Source organism: Notolabrus celidotus, chromosome 20 (genome assembly GCF_009762535.1).
Source record: "Notolabrus celidotus isolate fNotCel1 chromosome 20, fNotCel1.pri, whole genome shotgun sequence".
NCBI classification, from domain to species: Eukaryota; Metazoa; Chordata; class Actinopteri; order Labriformes; family Labridae; genus Notolabrus; species Notolabrus celidotus.
This window is the reverse complement of record NC_048291.1, coordinates 15,876,071-15,889,708: the sequence shown is the minus strand read 5'-3', so window position 1 is coordinate 15,889,708 and position 13,638 is coordinate 15,876,071. Positions and strand designations below refer to the sequence as shown.

The 13,638-nt window shown below is 39.9% G+C and overlaps 1 protein-coding gene across 1 annotated transcript; it reads right to left on the bottom strand.

The window, feature by feature from the left end:
• Positions 1-138: 138 nt before the first annotated feature.
• gmip (GEM interacting protein) lies at positions 139-13,551 on the bottom strand. The gene is given in 29 exon segments (XM_034711451.1): positions 139-827; positions 830-1,034; positions 1,036-1,082; positions 1,085-1,175; positions 1,177-1,200; positions 1,202-1,407; positions 2,379-2,453; positions 2,456-2,480; positions 3,032-3,356; positions 3,471-3,670; positions 3,790-3,927; positions 4,025-4,201; positions 4,289-4,431; positions 4,542-4,628; positions 4,748-4,810; positions 4,908-4,999; positions 5,309-5,499; positions 6,018-6,155; positions 6,276-6,329; positions 6,331-6,398; positions 6,401-6,440; positions 6,566-6,646; positions 6,742-6,849; positions 6,970-7,028; positions 7,602-7,613; positions 8,079-8,198; positions 10,647-10,661; positions 11,277-11,366; positions 13,272-13,551. Coding segments are annotated over 29 exon segments (2,982 nt in total). The 5' UTR covers positions 13,318-13,551; the 3' UTR covers positions 139-765.
• Positions 13,552-13,638: the final 87 nt, after the last annotated feature.

Here is a 13,638-nt window from a genome sequence, read left to right as displayed (position 1 = left end):
CAAAACAATAAAGTCCAATTAAATATAAGTGATTAATTACCCCTCTGCTAGTGTGCCCATGTTTCTCCACATTGGGGAAAGACCGCCCCCTTGTGTCAAAACCGGAAAGGTGCATAAACAAAGAGGATAACTGCATTATGACAGCAATGAAGGCATATTTTTAATTGTGTACCATAAAACGACGTTCTGCTCTAATTAAGTTTTTAAAGCACAAATAATGTATAACTGAAATATACAGCACTTGATTACATTGTATTTGTAGATTTTCATGAAACTTTGTTCAAGACATATTCTGAAAAAGAAAAAGACAGCTACTGAATGTGCTCGTTCTATTTCTTAACCTGCATCCCAGAGCATCTGTTGCTACATTTAAATACAATATTCAAACAGATGAGAACAAGAACCCCTTTAGTCTTGTGTGGGTAGCAGACAGCTGGAAGGTCAACACAATCCAAACAAAGATTAGTGGCGATACAGCATATGGCATTGAACTACCTCAGACCTTAACTTTTCACCTGTCTCCCTAAAGAGTGACTCAGAGTAAATCTAAAAAAATGTATCTTGTGTACTTTCATCTGAGTAATTTGTCTGTTATTTCTAATGTTGAAGACAATACATCTTTGTGCAAGACATGGGGGAATTCTATTCATAAAAGCTGGAGTAATCTCAATGGCAGTAAACGTTGTTCCACATAATAAAGGTGATATTAATGTTACTATATACTGTTCAGTGTGTTTTGTGTGTATGTGAATGTATTCCAGTCTCTCAGACAAAGAGCTGCTCATCCTTTCCTGAGTGGCTGCGTCTCAGCTTCAGGCCCGACAGAATTTATGAGCCGGTGAGGTGAGTTTGTGCTCAAGAGGAAGTGTTTTTGAAGACTGACGCAGAGTCTGACTTGGTCCTAGACTCTGGCTGTTGTTAGAATGATTTAGATTTAGATCAGCATGACACCCAACTGATGCTGCCTGAGCAGACTCCTGTGTTGAAGTGGATGAAGTCACAGTTGCAGGTGATGTAATTGTTGATTCTAGCCACCAGCATGTACTGCACAACCTGACGGGGGCTCAGGTGTACGTCCACTTGCTCTCCGAGGCTCCACTGGTCTGGTGAGGCTGGCAGCTGTTCTCACTGTGAAGATCTGAGTCTTGGGAAAGTCTCTGCATCCCAGGCTCTGGGAGAGGAGCTGCGGCTGCTGTCCTGCGCTCCCTGGATGGCCCCTACTTGCTGGGGCTGCTGGTTGTCTGGTGGCGCAACAAGGGTTGGGGAATCGGGATGCTGGGTTGTGATGTCGGTGATACTTCACAGGCTGTCTTGTGAAGCGATAGTGAGGCTCGGCCCCCAAAGCAGAGTCTGGTTCTCCAAGTGGCTCACTCTGAGGATGGCTGGATGCCCCTCTCATAGCCAGGACTGAGGTAGAACAGGGAGAACAAGATATATTTATAAAGTACATCACAGGTACAAACACAGACTATTGAATATCTTACATGTCCCTGCATATTGTTTAAAACAAACAGAACCTAAACCCTGGAAACCTTGAAGTTCAACAGTTCAGGCTGGGTGTAAATCTATCTATCATTTAAGAGTTAAACAAAAGTTTAAACAATTTTTTCCACTCTGTCTTAGACATTTACAAACTGTACATTATTATGTTTGGTTGTAATTAGAAGCTTTGAAAATGCTTGATGTTGTAGCCACAGAAAGGAGAGCACCATAGAACTGAAGCAAGAGTAAAGCAAGCTAAGAAGAAATGAAACCTCTGACCTACACTGCACCCAAAATGTCCTGATTTTACAACATTGTCAAAATTGAACTCAACAACAGCTCCAAGACCTTAACAAAGTAAATGATTACAAGATTCTAATAATCTCTATCAAATAATCCATTTGACTCACTCAGTTCTTACAAAATAATTAATTATTTTGAAAAACTGAGTGAGTCAAATGGGTGGTTGGGTGGCGTCAGCACAAAAAAAGAGCAGACACCTCTTTTTCCAAAAATAACACGAGGAAACTTGTAAAGTCAGAAAGAAAAGGGAACTACAACAGAGTCTTTAGGTTCTTTGCACATTCTGTATCTGGTGCTTAGAAAAGCACTGTAAGCTACAGCACTAAACTGTCAGTGAGAAATGAGGTAACAGCTTAGGAGCTGTTTTTTCCTATACCTTACACAACTCCAACAGGATTCATTTTCAATAAACATGACCCTCAACCTTCATAGGTACAAACTAAGACATTCATCCAGAGGTCATTTTACCAACAGCTAAAAAGATCATCATCTTTAAACTACACAGGGTATCTGTAATATGAATCCTATTCTATCATTATGTTGTTTACTCATTCTACTCAGGAGGAACTGCCCTGTCGCTACGTCCCGCCTACCTGCTCTTTCATTGGCTTCAGGGCTGAGCTGGTCCACTGCTTCATTGGATGAAGACTTGTCAGATATATAACCTCGCTTGACTCTCTCTTGATTGTTCGATTCTGTGAAATGACACAAATTGAGTGGTGGATTTCTACAAGTGTTATGAGACTACAGCTTAACCTAATACACTGCATCACTATGGAATATAACAGTGATTCTTACATGCCACGGCTATGAGTTAGTACATGATTAGTGTACAGAACCATTGCAGATAATGTAATAAAGTAAAAATATCTTAAAGTGTCCTTAAACTAGAGATTAAACATCTCTTAGTCTATTCCTTTTTAATCTCTGAAGGAATGAAAGTTGTACTTTTACATGATTAAATATCCATAGCTGTGAAATGTCAACATAACACAGATAGACAGGAGGCCAGAGAGCAGTAGCAAGCAGCTGTCCAGTGTGTTTAATCCCTACGGTGAAAGCATGAGGTGATGCCAGGTGCTCAGGATCTTTAAACAACAGATATATATACCAGCAGATAAAGTGTAGGTATGAACTCACACAACCTATGTGTTGCAACCTCTACTGATCCTTTTAAGCTATCAGGTATGTCCTGTGTACATTTTCCAATACATCAACCACTAAGTTTCCTCACTGCATTACTTACTTCGAGTGAGAGAGGCCGCTCTCTGGATGAAGTTTCATGCTCTGAGTCAGCGTACACGTCTCCATCCAGGTGACAGGAAGCTCTGGGAGGGGTGTCAGGAAGAGGTGCAGTGGGTGCTGGAGGAGTGGGCGTACGGCTTCTTGACTGAAGGCCAAATATCTCATTACAATGTGTGATGAGGAACTCAACTAGTACAGCCTGGTAACTTGTCTCCAGCAGGGCAATCATTGATGTGTCTGTAGACACAAGAGGGCGCAGCAGTGTTGGGCCAAACACAATACCCAAATTGCTCTGGGACATCTTGTTTTCTTGGTTCTCTGAAACCCTGTGAAGACAGAGAGCAAATATGTTAATTGGTAAGACTAAGCAATTTAAAAAAAATCTACTGGAGGAGGGTAAAATGTCACAAGAATGTTCTGTAACTCAGCTGCATGCTCACCTCTGCAGGTGACACATTAGGTGCTGCAAAGTGCTGTAACAATATGAAGGGAGTTTCTGCAGTAGCTTTTGCAGGCTGCTGATGATCTCCATTATCTCATTAATGTCTGATGTAGGCTCCCTGTCACCCAGGTGCTGAATGTTTTTACCCACAGTGATAAAATTGTTGTACAGGTCAAAGGTAAGTAAAGGTTCTGGGAGCTGGGAGAGAGGGAAGAATAGAGAGGTTACTCAGAAAAGCTTTAATATATCTTAAACTATTATCACTAATACTCAGCCTAAGTCACTCAGTGAAGTTCTTTTGAAAATGGCTCCAGTACCTCCTTTAAGAAGTGTTTAAGGATTGAAGTGATGTCATGTGGTAAGAGGTCAGACAGGTCCATTTGTTCCTTCTGCGTCTCAAAGGAATGACAGAGCTTCTGGATGCGAGGCTTGGACCCACTCACACGATACACCCCCTTAGAGAGAATAAAATAGCAAGCAAGAGTTTTCAGATCATGGCTAACACCTGACAGTTTTTTTCTATATTTCATGCACTGTGACGGTAAATTGTACCTGGACAGAGAGAGCACGGTTCTCAATCTCAGAAGTACAGAGCAGCACCACAAAGGGCACCTCATCTGGCCTGTCACGCGACATGAGATACAAGTCAACTCCGAACACGGTCCCCTTCCTGTGTTCACACTCTGACTGACACACCTCCATACACTTCCTGTGCAAAGCCAGCCCGCACTGAAGGCAGAAGAAAAACAGGTCAGAATATATCACATATTTCACTCAGCACCATGGGACTTTGTTTTTCTTTAACTTGCGTCATACCTCCTCACAATCAACTCCATTGACAACAATGTAGTTTTCACACTGCTTGCATTTGACCATCTTGCTCTTCATCTTTCTGAGTCGGTGTGTGAGGGCAGCTCGTGAAAGTGTGCGTACTTTGACTTGCTGACCATCTATGCACTCTTAAGAAAGAGGATATGGATAGTTATAATCATACAAGGGGTTGATTCAAAATAACAACACTGAAGTATTTTGTTCAAAGAGGTGGAGGTGAAGAAAAAGATGAACAAACCAGATTCTGAGGCAATATCCCGTTCATCCAGGTCGTCTGATGACACTGTCAGAGTGGATGCAGTTTTAGGCAGCCTCTTTGGGTGAGCTTCAATTATTCGTTTTGCAGAGACACAGAGACAAAATAAATCAAATATGTCATTCTTTGCTAGGTTTAAACTGCAAGAGAAAGAAAAATCACAGACACAAATGCAGACTGATGCATACCAGGGCTTGACAGAGATTCTAAACTTCCTCCAATACTCTCGCCGTCACTGTACCCTGCTTTCCCTAAAGTGCAACGGAACACAAATAAAAGCAACAGTTAAACAAAAAGGGCTGATTTTTCTGTAGATGCAATTATGTCTGAATCACGGTGAGTTCTTACTGCCATCGCAGTGTCTTCTGAAAGGGCTTTCTTCAGTCATAGGCGAACAGTCGTGCTGGGAGCTCAAGGGGTTGCTGGTTTTTCGTTTGTTCCTTTCAGACATAAAGGACAGTGAACAGTTGTTAATCAAATAACGATTAAGAAATACTCAGAAATATAGTACAACAAGTGAATATCGTTTTTCTGTGTTATGTTTGAATTGAACAACTTTAACTTCTTAAAGAACCGAGTGAGACTATCAATATAGGTTGACTCCTTGTGCCATTTTTTCTTTGAGATGATCACAGACACCCTGTGTTTTTTGCATTTTTCTCCTTTTCATAACTTAAGCTTTTTTTTAATTGACAAATTATTTCATTTTTTATATTCATTTTTTGCACTCATTGTTCAGTGTAACGTACCCTTTGCCTTGAGAAACATATTCCTGGAAGGTAAATGTTTGGAGAGGTTGTTCAGGGCGACGCTTGCTTAGGATGTAGAGTACGTAGGGCTCGCCAGGCTCCAGAGACCTACATGTCAACTCCAGGTTGTGGTAGCCGAGGGGAACGGGCTCTGTCTGCTGCCGCTGGTAGTAAAACATGTTGACAGTGGCCTGATAGAGAGGAGACATAACAACGAATGGTTTCATGAGATGGAGGTTGAAAGATACTCTTTCACAGATCCCCACCATTTCTGGTGATGTCAATGTCAGCACAAAATAAATAACAACTTATGTAACTGCAGTCAAATGTGACAGATGCATGGAAACGATGAAGAACTAATTCCTTATTTCCTCTAGTATGGAAATAAAGTTAAAGAAAAAGTGATGAGTACTGCATAAGAGTGTTATGTAATATATTGCAGGGTTTAATGATTATCTTATGATAAATATGCAGGTATGTGGTATTCATTTCACACAAGAAGAGACACATTAGTTATCATAACTTTACTTTCTATTACAAGAGTCGTTAATGCCATCCAACATATTATTGGATAAGCTTTTAATAATGTATTATTAGTGGACCTAATCTTTAAGATTAGCATGTATGCTCTAAACTGCTGCCCTCTACAGCCTTGTTTGAAAGCTTGCTGGAGTGAGTACAGATGTTAAGTTTCCCCTCAATTACAAACCTCTTTAAGCACTGTGTCTCCCTGACAGATGAGCTTGCGAGTGTGGGAGATAATTCTCTCTTTGGCCTTCACCAAGTCATCCTGGTGCACCTTGGCGTCACTCACACACTGTCTGTACAGAAGCTCCGCCTCCATCATCTAGAGGATTTAGAGACAAGAGCTGAGAGCTGCTAAACTACCACAAATCTTTAAGTAACGTTAAAAACTGTTCATATATAATCATTTATTATACTGCATGTGGCTTATTAAGGGGCACACACACCTTAGTCTGGCTTCATCCTTGGACTTTCTCCTCTTATCCAGGGTTTTCAATTCCAGCAGTGTCGTCCTGAGCTTTGGCAGATATAGCTTTAGCTTTTTCTAGCTCCTCACAACGCTGGAGTATTGTTGACGAGCCTTTTTCAAAGCTGCCACTGAGTCATTCTGAAAGCACATGTCAGTTCAGACTTTAAATTGTTAGAAATGTATTACATGTGAGAATATTAGTTTTGGGAGTGCAATAAACACGCTTAACTTTAAGTTTTAAAACAAGGTTTCCATTTCCTTACCATCCTCTTTTGTTCTCTTGCCCACTGCTCCTTAAACTCCCGGCGCCATTTTTCAATTTCATTCCTCTTGGCAGCCAAGGCCTTTAGGACAAAAATACTGGATTAAACACAACGTAGCTGCCTGTGAAGAACATAGCAGATTTGCTATAAATGCTAGAATGTGTGGACCTCTATACCTGGTAACAGCGGCTATACAGAAGTTCTGAAGTCTTCCTTGACGTCACACTGTTCTTGATGTCTTGCTCTAGTGCCATTGTGTAGATGTACTGCAGAGGCATCATTTCCTATAATGGCAATAACCAAGTTAAACATCACAAACACAGCTCTACTACAGATTTATTTTCAATGAAACACAACAGAAACATTGTAATAATTAAATATGGATGCCATGAATAAAGCTGTACCTGCTGTGCCACATTGATTTTTGCACCTTCTGCGGTCTTCATAATATTTTTTGCAAATTCTGTTCTGTAAGCAAAATATGCAGTTAGAATTATTCCTGTTTATGTAACTCACAGATACTGTACAACAAAACATCAATAGAAGCAGGATTGGACTGTGGACTGGCATTGATCATGCTACCAGAGTGTAGCCATAATATTATGCTTCAAGCTTCAATTTGGACCAAACACTATGATATCACCTTGTCTCGGTGTCCCTTCAGAGAACTCTTAATAATGGACACTGTACTGTTAGTCTAGAGGTCTCAAGTGTTGCTCTAAGTATTTGTTCCTGTCAACACTAAATATAATCTCCACACCACTGAACAGGGCTATACTCTCTTGTTGCTCCATATTCTGATCGCGACAGACTTGAATACTTGGCAATCCCAGTCTGGACACCTGTGCACGCTGATATCAGGATAATGATGTCTCTGCACTCCTAATGTACCCATCTCCTTATTACCCTGCTTTGCCCTGCTAATCTGCCCCTAATCCTTTCTCACTGTGTGCGGTCAGTGTGTAGCTCACTTGAGTGACTGCACCACCCACTGGGAGACAAACCAGACAGATGATGCTATAGCATGGTAGTGAACCCTGTGACATGCCTAAATGTTTTTAAATAGTGGTGTTTTATTGATGAGCAATATTGAACAAGCCTATTCCCTTGTCAGTTCTACTGACTGCAGAGGGGATTCCTTAATATCTTTGTTTCTTTTGGCAATGTTGCCTTTAATAGTCTCAAATAAAAAAAACCATCTATCCATCTATTATAAAGTGCCCTTTTCAACAAAAAAAGATTTCAAGTCACACCATATTTTAAATGAACCACAGCCTCCACTTTGTAAATATGTAAGTGGTCTTGTTAAACTGCCACCTGCTTAGTGTATGACAGGATTTTCATGCTCTGGGTTCTCTAGTATAAATATAGCACATTTGCATTTTCTGAACCCCCCCATCTGCCTCTGTGTGTAGTTTATACCTTGATATAGACACCACAGATATGTTGTGACAATAATTTGCATGTCACACTACTGTTTCCTTGTTTAAGCTGCATTTGCACTTACCCATACTGATTCTCTTCTCCATCCAGGCCAGGAGGTCTTTGGCATAGCGGCACCACATCTTGGCATACTGCAATGCCGTCTCCACTCCACATTCACAGCGACATAGAGCCAGGTCTGCATCTTGGGCTGAGAGGGAGTACATCAGCATCACTGCAGGCTACTCACACTTGGAGCTGCAAAAACTAACGATCAGGAAGTGTCCATTGGGCTACACCCAACAGTTTGTCCCTCCTGGAAGACTCAAAGATGCCCCCCAGCTAAATCATCATACAAGATAAAGATGTGTAGAAAAAAAAAATCAACGTCACTTTAAAAAAGGTGTAAACAAACCCAAAACAGGAAACAATGACTGCAAATTGCAGGCCATGTCTGCTCCTCAGAATAAAGATCCCGTGGTGTCTAGTAGGTCTCAGCTCCCTGCATGTATCTAATGTATGGAAAGATTGATAATGTTCTCTTCATAATGCCCTATTCTCCAACTTCAATCAAATGGGTATGAGACCTTAAAGAGGAAATCCTCTGTGATCAAATCCAAACGGCTTTTAGCTAAATAACTTCCCTCCTGTCCCCTCTTCCTCTCTCTTCCTGGCCCCTCCCCCTAACACCTGTTAACCTCCAGTCAGCTACAGAGACAAGCTGTGGTTAAAGCTTGCAACAACACTACTCAGTGCCAGTGTGTGCAGTAAAGATGGCGTAGTGTGAGAGCTGTACTGCAGTAGACAGGCAGGGTGTTGATATGACAACAAATTTAGTTCTTCCTCTTTGACTCACACCAACACAGGGTGGATGATATTTGAGTAACAATCACTTGGCCTCTAAAACTCTCCAACACAACTTTCTGTATTTTCCCTGTTATTTTCAGGATAACATTCACAACCAAGAGGTCAAAGGAGAACAAAAACAGAAAGTATCTCTTCCTCTTACAGCCCACAACACAGTTCCAAGCATATAGCTATGTTTAACTGAGCAAGCACGCCACACCAGAAAGAGTGCAACAACTTCTCTTTTAAGTTCCGCACTGTGACATGCAATTTTCGTTCTGCTCAGTTCCTTTCTCAGTCATCTAGTGCAGTTCGTGTTGAACAAAAATCCAAGCAGGGTGATGTTTTCTTCTCTGTCTTCAAGCCAATTCCACAACATTGACTGTTTGTGGCAAAACTCTGTCCAGAGGTTGACCTCTCTTGGCTTTTTCTCTCTCTGTGCTTTTTTTGCTCCTTCAGAAATTACCCTCCATGCAGATTCTTTGCTGCCTCATGGCTATGGCCCTCTCTGCCTAGATTGGGGATTATCCTTGTCGGGGCCAGCTCACAGAGTGACAAGCATTAAAGTAGCTGTGAGGTTGACTTCCTGGAGTGACACCGACTGGGGGTGGCTAAGGGATTGATTGGTATCCGTCCCAACCAATGGCTGGAAATGAAATCAGATTACCAAAGAGCATGGTAATGTAATGTGCTTGGTGGATATATAATTGATCTCTAATGAAACACAAATAAACTTGTCTCATCAAAGACTGGCAGAACAAATCATTTAATGGGATACAGTGACGCAGGGTTTGGACCAAAGGTTAAAAGAAGACTATAAAAACGTACTTACAAGCAGGGAATTTACTTTTTTTGTGTTTTACTCAGTTAGTTACAGACTAGCTTTCTCTGTATTTCTATTTCTAGTTCTCTAAACACTATGTGTTTATCCTGTAATTCCTAATCTCTTATTCCAATGCTGTGAGCTGTAGAGTAAGTCAAACTGAGGTTGGAGCCCTTGGCAATGAATTTCTGTTTTGACTGTGAGTAAGCCAACTTCCTTTCCTTGGTCTCCTTGGTATTCACAGCCTACATAACTCTGACTTCATCTCTATCCGCAGACTACTCTGTCTCTGCTTGTGTCTGAGGTAAAACCTGAGAGCAGCTGTCTGATGCTTTTATCCATTCACTTTATCCTAATTCTATTACAACATAGCAATTACAACTCACAGCTAATGATAAGAAAACAAGTGGAAATTTAACTTTGTTAAGTGTTACAGACAGATAGCAGCTCCTGAACACAGTTACTTAAGATCTGTTGGGATGTCAGATTACAGGTTACAGGTGATTTAAGGTAAAGCCAGTGATCTAAAAAGACAGAGACTGGTGGTGACAAACAGCATGGATATTATACAAGCAGGGCTTCACAGTTTACATTCACAAGATATGGACTGACTCATACACAAGATCACACACACCTCCACACTTCCTTTTGTTCCATCTTTCCATCACACACATCAATACCTGATGGTTTCCATCAGCTTCGTAGGCCTCAGCACGTCTCAGTGCACAAGAAGAATCGAAACCCTGATACAAAAAATCAGACTCTTACTTTATAAAAGCCATAATAAGGTACCCAAAACAAGAAAAGTTGATTAAATCGTAAGTCTTAAGTCAATTAAATCAGTTATTTTAGCAATTGAAGCCTAAATTTAAATACAACAATTGGATGAATTAGGTTAACATTCCTTACAGCCACATCATGTCGGTCTTTGAGCTCTCTACTTTCTTCAGACACGGTTTCTGGGGTGGTTTGCAATCACTGTCTGTCAGCAGATCCTCCCCTGCACTAAACACAGAAAGACTTTTTAAATGTATTATTATACACACACACACACACACACACACACACACACACCACACACACACCACACACCACACACACACACACACACACACACACACACACACACACACACACACACACACACACACACACACACACACAACACACAGTTGAAAAGTAATGCTTAAGGCTTTAGGGTTGTCATGTATGTTGTTAGTATACTTGGCACATACACTAGACTTACCTAAGGCCATGTTTCCATTTGACTACCTGACAGAAATAGACAACACACTAACTGCACAGGATCGTTGGGCTGTTTGGGTTTAACAACAACAAATCATCTTATGTACAAGATCTTGTTCTCATATACCACAGTATATATTCATAGACAGCTTGCTAAGTCAGAGCTACTGGATTTGGATCCGAGCTGTCTAATATATCTAAAAGGTTTTGTCCTATTCGTTTTCCCTACATCAAACAAGATTAACCCGCATGAATGACACCTCACTGGTGACCACTGTTTTAAATGTCACAGAATTCAGGTCAAACTAAACAAGCAAAATGGTGCAGGCAACAAAGTGTAAGGAAATTATATGAGGTGTGCGTGTATAATATTACAAGAGATTAAAGATAAATCAAGATTATCAAACTCCCTGAAGATCTCACTGTATCTTTTGGTTTCAGATTTATGATATACCTTCTTCACCTCTGAAATTCAAGAAATAAAAAAAAAGTTAAAGATACAAAAATCCCAAAATTGTCTTACTGTTACTATACATAACACCTACAAAATGTGGAAATTTACGCTTGTGAGTTTCAAAACAATACTAGGAATTCAAAATGATTATTCCACCCCAATAACATCAAAGTGGGATATTTAGCAAATGTTGATAAGAACAGAACTCGATGGTTTGCAAATCATTTAAAGGTTACATTTTTAGTAAAAAATAATATAACAATAACAAATCAATATTTTATGCAAAATAAATGTTCATTTCATTTTGATCCCAGCTACATGTTTCAAAACAGTTTGGACAGGGACAAAGAAACACTCCAAAAGTTGTCCAATGCTGAAAGAAACAACCTCTAGAGAAACATCATATTCTCTGCAAGAGACTGGGTGAGAAAGTAGTTAACAATTTCAGACTTATGTTCCTAAAATTATAACTGCAAAAAATGAGGATCTCATCAACTACATTATAAATATCATTTAAAGATTCAGAGAATCTGGAGGAACTGTACTAAGGGATAATGCCAACAAAACAATCTGGATGCCTGTGATCAGGGGAACAGAGGAGGCACTGAATTAAAACACAGATATGACTCTGTAGTGGAAATCACCGTATGGCTCAAAATCCCATCCTATAAGCTGCTGTCTGTGAACAAGTTTGTTGCTGCTTTCACAAATGAAGGTTAAAAACTATACCATGTAACAAGGAAACCATATATAACCATGAGATGGACATTTAAGATGGACTGAGGCGAAGTGGAAAATCTCTCACGTGGTCTGACAAATCAAAATTAGAAACCATGGACGCCGCATCCTCTTCTCTAAAGAGGTAAGGGACCACCCCCGCTTTTTATCAATGCACAGATTATATGTTGTCTTTGCCCTATTTTCAATTGAATATAGGATTTAATGATTTACAAAACAATCAAGTTCTTTTAATTAACATTTTGCAAAGTGTCCCAACTCTTATGAAATAGGATTTGAATATTGATAGGCTGCAGATCACTTAATGAAGCTTCCTGGAAAAATATATTTTCTTTCCTTAACAATGTTTTTTTTTTTAGTAGTGCAGTATTTTTCCTCTCACTAATAGTTGTTCACTCCAAGGCATCTATTGTATGCATAATGTACCACATAACAAGAGACCATTAAAGAAAAACAAGCATTAAGATAGAAATGATGACACTTCAGTCTTCAATAAGGGAAAAAAAACCCACTTAGTTCTTCTCTGAAGTTATATCACAAAGCATTGTTGTAACTTCCTGTTATTTTTTTTTTTTGACTGAATGTAACTTAGAGGAAAACGTGGGACAAATTGACATCAAAAGCACATCCTTTTGTACTCTTTCTATTCTACTGATAAATGATGGCTGTTGTACCATTTGGTTAGTAACTGACGATTTTACAGCAAGCAATTTCTCTCTCAGCAAAGCCTCCATTTTGGTCAACCACATCCTGTTGCAGTATGTGTCACATCTCATAATGATCATAAAGATCCTGTTTTCACACCAGCAGTGTTTCTGTGTGAAATGTGAATTGAGAAGGAAGTCAAATGTTCGACAAATTAGCTTTTAAGTAGATGCAACTAAATCAGTACTGTTTTCCAGTGTTATTTTAATCTAACTAATTCACATTTTTTAATTAAAGTCACTGTGTGAAAACTGCTAGATACAAACTTAGAGGTTCTTTTGAAAAATATTCCTTGTTTGATTTGAAGTTTTGTCACAGACATCTGAATGTATTTCACTTACTACTGTTTTGTAGTTTTTTTTAGGAGATTCGTGTACGAGTTGAAGTACACTTCTAGCTGTCTAACCGTTCCTACAAATTAGTAAACTGCAACACTTCTTCAGGTTGACAACACAATCACATTCTCTTCTCACCTGGTGCTTGAGAGGACTCCTCACTTGGCACTTGATCTTCTTCCATGTTTACACCACGGAAGCAAGACCCCAGTAATGTCACTCACACATAATCTGCACTCAAGGTCACACTACAGTACACCATATTGCTGTTAAATGTTGAGTGGAAAGAAAATCCTACAACAAAGTGTGTATACACACTGATACGCTTGTACTAAATTATTAGTGTACAGCTCTGAGCTTACTGCTGTTTGTGCTCTCAAAAGAATCTTCTTCTGGTAGAGTGGTGGTTTGCTAATGTTTTCATCACCACGGGAAGAGGAAGTATATCTTGCTGTTACCACAGCCCCACCTACATGAACACCCAACACATAGTGAAAAGGTACCA